At 42.6% G+C, this 12,581-nt stretch overlaps 1 protein-coding gene across 1 annotated transcript in view; it reads left to right on the plus strand.

Moving 5' to 3' along the window:
- The window catches only part of DENND1B (DENN domain containing 1B), a 269,985-nt gene extending 257,958 nt beyond the window's left edge, over positions 1-12,027 (plus strand). Inside the window, exons 21-23 of the mRNA XM_040263718.1 lie at positions 3,140-3,216; positions 4,062-4,278; positions 5,942-12,027. Coding sequence (XP_040119652.1) covers positions 3,140-3,216; positions 4,062-4,278; positions 5,942-6,436 — 789 coding nt within the window. The 3' untranslated portion in view covers positions 6,437-12,027. The remainder of the gene's footprint in view (positions 1-3,139; positions 3,217-4,061; positions 4,279-5,941) is intronic.
- The last annotated feature ends 554 nt before the right edge of the window (positions 12,028-12,581 follow it).

The following is a 12,581-nucleotide window of genomic DNA, read 5'->3' on the forward strand; positions in this document are numbered from 1 at the left end:
TAACTTCTCTTTCATTTCTTATTGATTTGGGCCTTCTTTTTTCCTTGATAGTTTTGGCTAAAGGTCTGTCAATTTTGTTTGCTTCTCAAAGAACTAGTTCTCAGTTTCATTGATCTTTTCCATTTTCATAGTCTCTATTTTATTTGTACTCTGATCTGTATTGGTTTCTTTCTTCTGCTAACTTAGGGCTTTTTCTTTTCTCTACGTGTTTTAGATAATAAAGTTAGACTGTGTATATAAATTTATTTTTTTCATGAGGTAGGTCTGTGTTGCTATAAACTTTCCTTTTAGAACTGCTTTTCCTGAATCCCATCAGTTTGGGAACAGTGTTTTTTCACTTTCGTTTATTTCTGAGTACCTTATTGACATTTCCTCTGATTTCTTCATTGACCGCTTGGTTGTTTAGTAGCATGTTGCTTTGTCTTCGTGAGTTTTGCTTCTTCCAGTTTTCTTGTGGTGATTGGTTTCCAGTTTTCTACTAGTGTGTTCAGAAAGACTGTTTGGTATTTCAGTCCTTTTAAATTTGCGGGGTTTTGTGGCCTAGCATGTGATCTATCCCAGAGAATGTTCGATGTTCACGTGCACTTGAATGTATTCTGTTTGGGGTGGAACGTTCTCTGTGTGTCCATGTGGTCTAATGTGTTAAAGCCAGTGTGTTTCCTTATTTTCTGTCTGTATGATCTGTCCACTGATGTAAGTTCCCTACTATTACTGTATCACTGTCAATTTCTCCCTTTACATCTGTTAATATTTGCTTTCTATATTTAGGTGCTCCAGTGTTGGGTACATAAATATATTTTTTTATTGTCAGATGCTATTTACTTATTTTTAAAAATTTTTATTGGCATATAGTTGATTTACAATGTTGATCATTTCTGCTTTACAGCAAAGTGAATCATATACATACATCCACTCTTCTTTAGATTCTTTCCCCATATAGGCCATTACAGGGTGTTGCATAGAGTTCCCTGTATTATACAGTAGATCCTTATTATACCTATAGTATAATAATATTATACCTATAGTATAATGTATAGTAGTGTGTATGTTTCATTCCCAGTCTTCCAATTTATCCCTCCCTTCTCTTCCCCACCCCCTATAACCATAAGTTTTTTTTCTACATGTGTGACTGTTTATCTGTCGGTACCATTTTTTTAGATTTCACATACAAGTGACATCATGATATCTGTCTTTCTCTATCTGACTGACTTTACTCAGTATGACAGTGCCTTTTGATTGGAGCATTTAGGCTGTTCATGTTTAAACTGATTGTTGATGGGTATGTACTTATTGTCATGTTGTTGACTGTGGTTGTTTCTGTTGTCCTTCTCTGATTCAAACATACAAAAGTAAAGAGAAGCTTATAAGAATGCCCAGGTACCTTTCATACAGCTTCAACAATGATCAGCTCACAGACAGTCTTATTTTTGTGCCAAACTTCTGCACTCTTCCCACCTCTGGATTAATTTGACATAAATACCCAGTACCACATAATTTAACCTGTATGTATTTTAAGATGAACCTGTAAAAGATCACTATTTTAAAAAACATGGTTATGGCACAGTGTAAAAATGGACAGATTTGAACATCAAGAAGAGTAATAACTGTGATGGTTGGAGCCAAACCAAATATGTACAAATGATAATTTTTAAAGACCCCCCTCATGGCTTACCTTTACAGACTGTTATATTAGCTCAGCACTCTAAAAATTGTTACATATAAGGAAAGAAGGAATTACCCTGTTTTTTCTAGGGCACATTGTATTTCAGAATAGACAAATAGTCAATACAACAAAGTTTTTTATAGAATCCCAACAAGCAAATATAGAGGCACTGCCTTTGAAAAGTGTAATTATTAGAGGCTAAACCCATCGAGTAAAAGACTGGTCAAGTTTGTAGTGGATCACCAGGCCACCGGCACCTGAAACCATTTGTCAGTCCTGGTACCACCTGAAGTGAGCCACTGAGTGCCGCCTGCTGTGATGTGCTGAGAAACCCAGACCAACATCTGTGGGCATTCCTGCCAGAAACAGAGGAAGACTCAGAAGTGGAAGGTAGCCAAGCTTCCAGATGGAATTGCCAGCTTATAGGAAATAAGGGTAAAATAACACAGTAAAGGTTCCAGAAGACATGGGGGCAGAGGAGATAGAAGGGGTCATCCTCTGAGATGAGAGACATATCAGCCAAATACAGTGCTTATCTTGTTGAGAGCCTGGCCCAAATAAACTCACTAAAATATATTTGGAGTAATAAGGGAATGTGAGATATTAAATAATTATTAGTAACTATGTGTGATCATGATACTTTGGTAATGCTAAAAAATATCTTTTAAGATACATAGTGAAGTATTTACAGATGAAACAATGGGTTTTCCTGGACTTGATTCAAAACCTTGCTCTGCAGAGTGTGACTGCCAGACCCAACAGCACCACCCTCACCAAAGAGTTAGAGATGCAGAAACTCAGAACCTACGTCTTTACCATCTCCGAGAGACTCAGACACACACGTGGGATTGAGAAGCATTGCTGTAAAATACTGGGTGTGAGGGAGAGAGTGGTAGGGGATGAAAGAAACAAGGCTGCAAGTATTGATCATTATAGAAAGTGGAGGCTGAGTGCTTGGTGGAGTGACTGTAAATCAAGGGTTCCTAAACCAGGGACTGACAGACTGGACAGAGGGGTTGATATACTCAGCCCAGGGACTTTGCTGATTGGTTTGAGGTGCAAGAAAGCATTCAGATCAGTATTGCCTGCTATCCTCCAGGTTACTAGGTGATATTTAAAAGCCCTGAATGTGTGTTTAAGAAGCATTCCTTATCGTGAGAAAGAGAAAAGTGAAGTTGCTCTCGTGTTTGACTCTCTGCAACGTCGTGGACTGTAGCCCTCCAAGCTCCTCCATCCATGGGATTTTCCAGGCCAGAGTACTGGAGTGGGTAGCCTTTCCCTTCTCCAGGGGATCTTCCTGACCCAGGGATCGAACCCAGGTCTCCTGTATTGCAGGCAGATACTTTACCATCTGAGCCACCAGGGAAGCCCTTCCTTACCATATCAAGTATCAAATTGCTGCTTAAAGTTTTTTGGAGTAGTTGGTATTTAAAGTATCTCCACTCCTCACACTAGTGTATCGACTCCTCTCTGCAGTCACGCCTCAGGCCTCTGAAGAGTCTGGACGGAGCCCCAGATGCTGACGATGAGGAGGACGCCGAGAGAGCCAGCAAGTAAGTAGTGGGTTGCTTGTTCTGTTCGGCCAAAGCCCTAAGTTGCAAGAGATATTTCAAACCACGCGCATGCCTGGAGAAAAGGTTCTGCTCCTCGCAGTCTCGTCTTCAGCAGGAGGAACCAGAGCTAGTGGGAGGCTCACGGGATGAATCTTGAAATGGGAAAGCAAGATAGGCCTGAAAGAACTTGTTCCTGGGAAGCAATGATGTCTGCAGAAATAGCCAGGATAGTGTTCAAGGGGAAACAGAAGCCTATTCCTCCCCTCCAACTGAAGAGGAGCAGGTGAACATCAGGACAGTGGAAGGAGTTAATTGGAAAACCAGATCTGGGGGAGTGGTGGCAGGACCTCAGTCCATGGGAGGTATCATCAGAGGAAAATTTCATGAAAGTGGTAAAAATTAACAAAAAATAAGGGAAATAATAGTACTATGTGTTGAACTTTTAAAACAATGTTAAGCTATTTGAGGACGATAGAATCATTTTTCCCATTAAGTATATCTTTATTTACATAAAGGAATATGCATTCTCCAAAACAAGTGAATAAATAAGCCATACAAAAGTACTGAAAGTGAACTCAGAATGTAGAAAGTCCCAGGTGTTTGACATTTCTAAGGCTATTGCCCCCACACCCCCCAGAATCAGACTGTGAAAAGCCCTGCTTGTGCTTCCAGATGGGTAAGGAGCTGTAAACTTGCGTGTGTTCTCAGTGCACACACTCAAGATTTCTGGTGTTTGAATTGGTATGCGCATCACTATAGAGAGCTTGGCCATGAACCACTCACTTTACTGTCCCTCCACAAAAAGCATCATGTTGGTTTTCAGTGTGCATCCTGTTTTTCTCCAGGTTGTCCTCTGAAGACGGAGAAGAAGCTTCTGCTTACTTCTACGAAAGTGATGACTCATTTGAAACAAGAGCAAAGGCTCCTTCCCGGGGTGAGATGGACTTGCTGGGTGAGATCCTGGACACGCTGAGCACCCACAGCTCGGACCAGGGGAAGCTGGCAGTGGCCAAGAGCCTGGACTTCTTCAGATCGATGGATGAGATAGACTACAAGCCCACGGTGAGTCAGTTTCCAGCCTGTAACGTTAAATGAACACTTTCTCACCTCACTGTGCTGGCTGATGTGAAGCTAAGTGTCAAAACTCCAAAAATGTCATGAGATTTAATCATTAAGACATGATTTCTATAACAAAATTCCAGTCAAATGCTGGTGTTTCTCATCATTAACTGAAATTATTTTGTCAAGCAGTATTATTTCCCTACAACCTAATTTTCTAGTTGTCTTTCTCCAGGAACTTTCAAAAGTGAAATGTTTCCATGTTTTTCCTATATTTTTTGGCTCTTCACAACATTTTAGTAAGGGTATGAATTCAAGTAATGTTTCACTGTGTTGCTTCAGAAAGACTTTAAGCAGATTGATCTGGATTCTTTAAAAAACACAACAAGGAGAGGTAGAAGTAATTTCTACCCTGTTCTGACTGTAATAATTCCAGAACTTGGCATTGATTATATAAGAGTTTGCTTGTTCTCTGAGTTACTTGGTAGGATTTTTTTGCAAATCCTTTTCATTTCTCAGCTTTTCTGTAGTGTAATGACAGAGGTTGTACACATCTGAGATGCACAATTTGATGTTTGCCCATAGACTGCAAAGTGCTGGCCAGAGTCAAGCTAATTAGCCATCCCTTACCTCACAGAGTTTACTTTTCTCTCCTCTTCTTCGAAGCCAGAGTACTTGAGACCTGCCTTCTTCCCAGTTTGGTCCGCATGCTGCACGCTAGGTCCCTGAGCTTCGCCACCTGCGTGACTAAACCCTGGCCTTCCTGCACCTCCCCTCCCCACCCCGGGACCACCCCCTCATTCTGCTCTCTCCACATATGAGCTGGGCTGGATTCCACAGAGAAGTGAGATCATGTAGTATTTGCATCCTGACTTATTTAATTTAGTGCAATGCCCTCCAGGCCCATCCTTGGTGTTTTTTTAACCTTGGTTTTACTGATGTTGGTCATTCAGTCATGTCCGACTCTTTGTGACCCCATGGGCTATATAGCCCACCAGGCTCCTCTGTCCAGTGGGACTCTCCAGGCAGGAATACTGGAGTGGGTGGCCATTCCCTTCTCCAGGGGGTCTTCCTGACCCAGGGATTGGACCCAAGTGTCCTGCATTGTGAAGAATTCTTTACTGTCTGAGCCACTAGCAGTGTCCCTATTATCCCAAATGGCAGGGTTTCCCCCCTTTTAAAAAAGTGAGTGATAATCACAGCGCATTTTCTTTATCCATTCACCTGTCCGTGACATTTAGCTGCTCCCGCAGCTTCCCTATACTGTGAGCAGTGCGGCAGTGAACACGTGACACACACCCGGAAGTAGGAGTACTGCGTCTTGCTGCAGCACGTTGTGGTTCTGTTTTTAATTTCTTGAGGCCTGTCCACGCCGATGTCCAAAGTGACTGCATCAGTGTACACTCCCACCCTCTTCTCCACATCCTCGCCGAACTCACCATCTGAGTTGAACTCTGCAGGCGACAGTTGCACGTGCCTATCTCTGGAGCCCTGGGCCGTGGGCGGTGTTCCGAACCCACCGTCTGGTCGTCTCCTCAGGGCTGCATCTCCTCGGGGCGGGACTTTGAGTTCCCAGCCTGGCAAGAGAAAGATTTCAGAATGGGAAAGAATATTGCTGAAGTAACGTGCCTTCCGTTTCTTCTAAATGTGTCGTTTCTCCTCTTAGAACAAATCCAATGCACCCAGCGAGAGCAACCTGGCCCTGCTGTGCAGCGGCTCCGGAGACCAGGCCGGGTGGCACCGGGGCCAGGACGACAGCGCCCTGCTCGGCCGGCAGCTGCCTCCCTCGCCTAGGAAGCGGCTGTCCTCCGGCGCGGGCACCGACCCTCTGTTCATCCTGGAGGAGGAGGTGGGTGAGCGACCCCTTGGCGCAGGGAGCCAGCCCTCGGCGCCAGGGCAGCTGGGCCCCCCTCCAGGCGCTGGAGCACCCCCTACGGAGAGGAAGGAAACGCTAAGCCCGACTGTGGACGACCCGCCGGAGCCCGGCCTGGGGCGGCGCCTGTCCACGTGTGTGCCCTGGGAGAAAGAAGGGAAAGAAGCTCCAGAGGCCGCAGCGGGGTCTGGGCTGCTTCAGGAGGTGGTATCTTTGTGTCACATCACAGCTGCTTTCCAACAAGACCTGCACATCTCAGGAGGAAGGGCAAGCGGAAACCAAGCTTAAGTCAGTGAACGAAGTGCCCGTCGCTGGCACCCAGCCTTCCACGGAGACGTTCAGGAGCCCACCACCCCGTGTCCTAAACAAGGAGTGGTTGGAAAGGCGACTTTTCCTGCTGTCTGAAGTTGTTTTTCATTTGTGACACTTACCCGTCCACGCTTCCGTCTCCTGGTATGTCGATGATCCATTGATTTTTTAAACGTAAAGCTAATTCTCCTCCTGTGCCCTTCAGTCAGGTACGAGTTTGTATGTATGTATGCTGAAAGTACATATTGGACATCCGATTTCCCAGTGTTTGGTGCTTAACGCCACTTATTTAAATTAAGTATGCATCTAACCCTTGCACATAACCAGTAGCTACTGTACTAACCTGGTTGAGCATGACCTGGCCAAGATATCAAAACCTATCAGAACTAGCCTGAAACTGTTGACCCACTAATTGCCTTAATCTTAAGCCTATATTAAGCATACTTAACCTAATTTATGGGATTCCATGTAAATTCTGAAAGATAAGTTATGTGTTCTGCAGAGCAATAATGCCTTTTTCAATTCATCAAATCAAGGACAGAATTCATTTTTTCAAAGTTTAAAAGCTCTCTTGTGGACACTGCAGCCATATTTTCCAAAAAGTATAAAGGTATACACATTTACCTGTCACTCAGTGAAATACATGAAGTGCTGAGTTACAATGTGAAAGTAATGACTGCTGTTTACAAACGACACTTTAAATTTCTTCATAGCCTCTCTTTGCCTTCGCTAACTAGCAGTCACCCCAGAAAGCCAGATGAAACAAAATGTCCTAGTTGAAAAATGTTCTTGTCTATTTTCCCCCTAATAATTCTCTATCAGAATCCTTCATGACATCTCAGACTTACTGCTAAAATAACTGACTTTATATTTTGCAAGTTGTAGATCTACAGGCCCCGTGCAGAGCAAGGGCAGAGTCCCCGCGTCTGTCGCTCAGCATGTCCGCGGTGTTTAAGGTCCTGTATCCGTGCAGTACGTCTTCACAGTTTATAAGCCGTGCTTCACACAGAGTTCCTTGGTTCTCCCCTAACACCGTGTTTCTGTCCCGGGATCCAGCCCTGGGCCCACCTTATGCATGGCTGTCATACCTTCTCAGGCTCCTCTTGGATGTGACCGTCTCTAGACCCTCCTGGTCTTCGACGACCTGGGCGGTTCCGAGGAGGACAGGTCGGGCCTGCTGTTGGACGCACCAATGCTGGACCTGTCCAGCATTTTTCCTGTGGTCGCAGTGGGGCGATGGGTCCCGGGGAGGGGCTCACAACAGAAAAGCGCCGGCTCCATCACCCCAGCCTGCCCCCAGGGCTTGCGAACGTTGCTGCTGGCCGGGGTCAGCCGGCTGAGGAAGCGCTGGTCGGGCTCCTCCCGGGAAAGCCGTGCCTTCCCTCCGGTCCTCCTGCCGTCTCGGGGTGGAGACACCACGCACGGCCTCCCTGAGGGTGGGGCTTGTGCTTCCGGTCTGACGCATGGTATCCACACACATTACTTGGAATCCTTCTGCATGGGACATGGTCTCTCCTCCCTCAAATTCACTGTCACACTGGGAAGTTCTCCTGAGAAGGAATCAAGCATTGATTATTACTATGAGTCTAGCCAGTAATGAAACAATCAGGAAAAAACAACAGTGATGTTGTAGTTCCTTGGTTGTTTGCTTGTTCAGTATATGTACTCTTTGCATCCCCAGTCATGATGGTTTTCTTAATTTATCATTTTAGGAAAGGTTTGACAAGCCACTCAAGAACTCCCATCAAAAACTGTGCTCTAGAATATTTACTGAAATAAGAATTTAATTTTCAGTTAAGATCCTGGAAGAGGCTTTGTTAAAAACATTGCTTAAGATACTTATTCAGATCAGTCTTTAAATAATTTGAAGACAATGGCCAAGGTTTTCTTTTTTAAGGTAGATTCCAAAATCTTATTGGATATATTTTGGGAGGACAGTTATTCATTCATGTATATGAAGGAAGACAGATCTTGTTTTCCTTATAAGGATGAACTCTAAGTATTAAGGGGGAAAAGTCTGTAATCCTTTTTTTAACACAAAAGTAAGATTCAAGGTTCTTGTTAAATTTTGCCTTTATATACTCATTACAAAATTCCATTTTATTTAAGTATATAAAAAAGTCCATTTATCAGAAGAGCTATTTTAAATGAGAAGGACAAACTGTCACTCTGGTTGTCAGTCTGCTGGGCAGATATTCTTCATAATTTTTGAAAAGAATGTAAAGTAGCCCTTGACTACAAATATTAGAATGAGGCATTTTTTCCTTAAGAATTCTCCATCTGGAGAATGGGATCACTGTGAGTGTAGTAGCCTTGATAGAATCTGGTTTTAGTTCATTTGCTCAATAAGCTTCAGAGCCTCAGAAATGTGAGTTCTTCTCTGTCTTGGTCCACCTCCCCAGGTGTCTGACCATGGTGTATGGTGAGGACAGTCACCCACCGACAAATTACATTTGTGTTAAGGTATTTTAAGCTGGACTTGTGCCTTATTTTAACATACAGAATCAGCTCTGATAGTCCACATTAAAAACAAAAACTCAGCAAGTATTCATATTTCAAACTGTTAACATTTTGAGTATTCGAAGTCTGCTCTGAGACTAGACTTCCCTGTATCATGGTGGCTGTAGGGAGAATGAAGGGACGTTAAGGTGAGTTCTGAAATAAACATTATCTCTTTCCTTACTATGTTCATATTTTCTATTATAACTAGACAGTATTTTCTATTATGTGTAAACTCCCCTGCTGTTTGAATTTTTCTCCCCTGAAGGAGCAACACCTGTCCTACGTAGAACTGTATAAACGAGTCCAACCTTTGGTTCTGGGGCCTGTCTTTATACAGCCTCTAGATAGTCACCATGTCCCAAACCCACTTTATCTTTTACCCTAGAGGTATTGCATCCATGGTATTTCAAAGGATAGCAGAGTCCCGTCTGAACTCTTGGTACATTAAGTGTCGTTAAGTGGTATATTTTAATGGCTACCTACTTTAGCATATTTTAGAAAGGCACCAAAATATAGCATGACTATTTCTCTGATTAAAAATTAATAACTTATATTTATCAACTCTTGGTACTGATCATAGGCAGGGTACAGTAACAGTGGACATAAGGAAATAAAAGAATTGGCCTAGTCCCTGCTGTGCAGGAGCTAATTAAAAGGAAAAGGAATTGCAAATCTCTGTTAATAGTAACAATGATGATAATATATTTTGCTTAGGAATTATTCAGCCAAGATTCTATCACACACAAAAAAAGCGCCTTTTAAAGCTGCTTTAAACTAAAACATGCTCTAAGTACAGAACCCCTGTACCATCTTTCTCTACTGTTATACGACGTGCAAGAATGCTGCTCTCTAGGAGACCTGCTCTTAAGGGACAGATTCAGAGGCTCTGAGAAGCCGTGTGTTCTCATCCAGCTGGTTGTCTAGCACCCTCTGCTTCCTTGTACCCAGGCATCGAGGCTCGGTGCTGAAAGCGGCCCCTTGGGACCAGTCTCCACTCTGTTCAGGATGAACTGAGCATGTGGACGCCTGTTGATGGCAAGGCATTTTTGCTGTCTTTACCCTGATAACAGCATTCTCTGCAAACACTTCCCCTGTACCCCACACACTCAAAAGCCATCTGCGACAGTGCTGCTGTGGAGTCTGTACTTGTATCCTAACAAACAAGACCCAGGAATGCTAATGAATTCATCGTTTCTGAAATAAGGTGAAGAGGAAAAAAAAAACTGTGACTCTTGTCATAATTAGTAGATCTTCCTTCTTTTTCTAGAATATCTGGATTTTCAGGAAAAGGTTATTTTCACAAAAAAATTTTCTAATGTGAATTCCATTTTGTTTCACATACAAGATCTTGATTCTGGGTGGATAGCTGTAGATCAAAACACAAAGGATGTAAAATGAACCCCAAACCTAATTCCCCCAAAGCACTTCTTCATATAGGAGATGGTTTTTTACAAACTCTGTCAGCACTGATGTCTTTCCTCTGTCTAGCCCAGGAATTTGTTAGTGTCTGTTTCTTAAATCTTGTTTAAGAGGCAGAGTTCTTTTGAGCAAATCAGTCAATGTTTTGATTTGGTCAAGATAGGGAATTATGTGTATTTAGAAAGAAGCATATTTTATCTTGAAAATAATATAGGACTTTGTGCAATATTTTTTTTCTTGCATAATTTAGTTCATATAAATATGCACATCTGCTTTTCAAGCAGATGCCTTAAGGTCATGTTTTTCAGTATTTGTGTAAAACTGTATGTAGCAATGTTCCATGTGATTTTGGGGAAAAAACTTTTTACTGTTAGCAGGAGAAATGTTTTTGTTTATTTAAAATAATTATGACTATTGCATTATTGTATCATAACTAACTGCCTCAGCAACAATGAATATGCAATAAGAGAATCCTGAACCTTAGATTAGTATTGACAATACTGTTACTTTGAAAGAAATGTATATAGTGCAAAATGCTGATTCTTCATTTGTACATTTCACAAATGCTCAGTTCTGTACCACGTAAATTGAGATGGCATTTGTACGGTGATGACAAACCATTATGTCGACTGTAATATCCTTTGTGATGCATCTCTGGTAAGATTTATAAAGGGCATTGCCAATACTTTTTGACTGTCTGTAAATTAAGTTAATTTTTGTATAATGTACAGTTTGTTTAACCTTAGAGCTTCTATAGATTTCTACTTTTTATTATACTTGAATGAGGCAGAAAAGCACTGTGGAAAATCTGTAGCTCTGGATGTGACTTGCAAACATACCAAAAAAAAAGAACAAGGTACTGAACTGAACAGCAAATTTAACCAGACGCTTTCTACCCAGAAAGCTGTATTTTTTCAAACCAGACTTAAATGAAGTAATTTAAACTATAGCAGTCTTTTATCATAAGAGATTGCTAAGTCACAAATGATTACCTCTTTGATACGATAAACCTCTGAGCCTCTTCGTCTCTGTGTTACTCCACGTCTCAGAAGAGAGCCCGGTTGCGTTATGTTGACACCTCTGCCCTTTGGTATATCACATAACTTCCAGGACAAAATCTGACTCTGCATCCTGGATACACCATGTGTGTCCAGTCACCATCCTTCAGATGGTCTAGTTTCCACGTGGTTCCTCTGAGAACCACTGAATAATCATATACCAAAAATGAGATTTCTTGAATCTGTTCTAATTTAGCACTTAGAGCAAACAAATGTGAACTGCATGACATCTACAGTTTAGAATGCACGAAGCTTTTTACACAAAAGGTACATGTGAGGTTAAAAACTGAACTTTTCCAAAGCTTGTTTCTCTTGCTTTAAACGAATAACTGTCTGGAAGGACTGAAACGCTTGAGCCTTGTGCTAGACGTGATGATGTACCTGAACACACCTGCCCATCATCGAGACCTCGCATCCTTGAGGCTACAGGATAAATCATCTCTGATGTTGACTACTGTCGGGAGGACACTGTGTGTAAAAGTATTGTTTGGGGGATTTAAAAATATACGCAAAAGTCAATATTGGATGAACAACACATTACCATGAAGTGCCCAACAATGCAGGTTGAAAATAAAGTTGGTCATAATCAAACCCGCCCGGGGGTGACTCTTCTGTAATGACTGGCCAGCTCTCCCATCAGAGTTCTTGGTGAACTGTCACAAGGACCCCTACCCCTTCATCTCAGAGCCTTAGGACTGCTGCGGCGTAAACCCAGGCCTAAGCCCTTCTGACAGGCCTGCTGGGGAGGGAGGCATCCAGTGTCTCATGTCCAGGCAGCCAACTTCATGAGGCTCAGAAATGACAGAAGAGGTACATCATTGTCAGTAAGGTCAGCAGAGCAGGGCTAGCAGCCAAGCCAGTCCAGGACGTACTGATCTTCATGGAAAAGCCGTGGACGGACAGAGAGGAGATAGAGTGTGTCAATAGTGCTCCCCAGCCTGGGAAGGTGCACTGATTTCCAGGGGCTCTCAGGGGCCCACCCTGAGTAAAAGTCAAACTTGAATTAAGCATAAAGTTTCCCTTGGGTGCAGAATTTCTGGGAATGATATGGTGAACTCTGCATAGAAGCAAAGGTCTGCCCTAGATAAAAGAGAGAGTATCCTTGAAATCCTAAGATATAGCTAACTTTGATGGATTTTTAATTT

This window comes from Oryx dammah, unplaced genomic scaffold, assembly GCF_014754425.2.
Source record: "Oryx dammah isolate SB20612 unplaced genomic scaffold, SCBI_Odam_1.1 HiC_scaffold_21, whole genome shotgun sequence".
Classification (NCBI taxonomy): Eukaryota; Metazoa; Chordata; class Mammalia; order Artiodactyla; family Bovidae; genus Oryx; species Oryx dammah.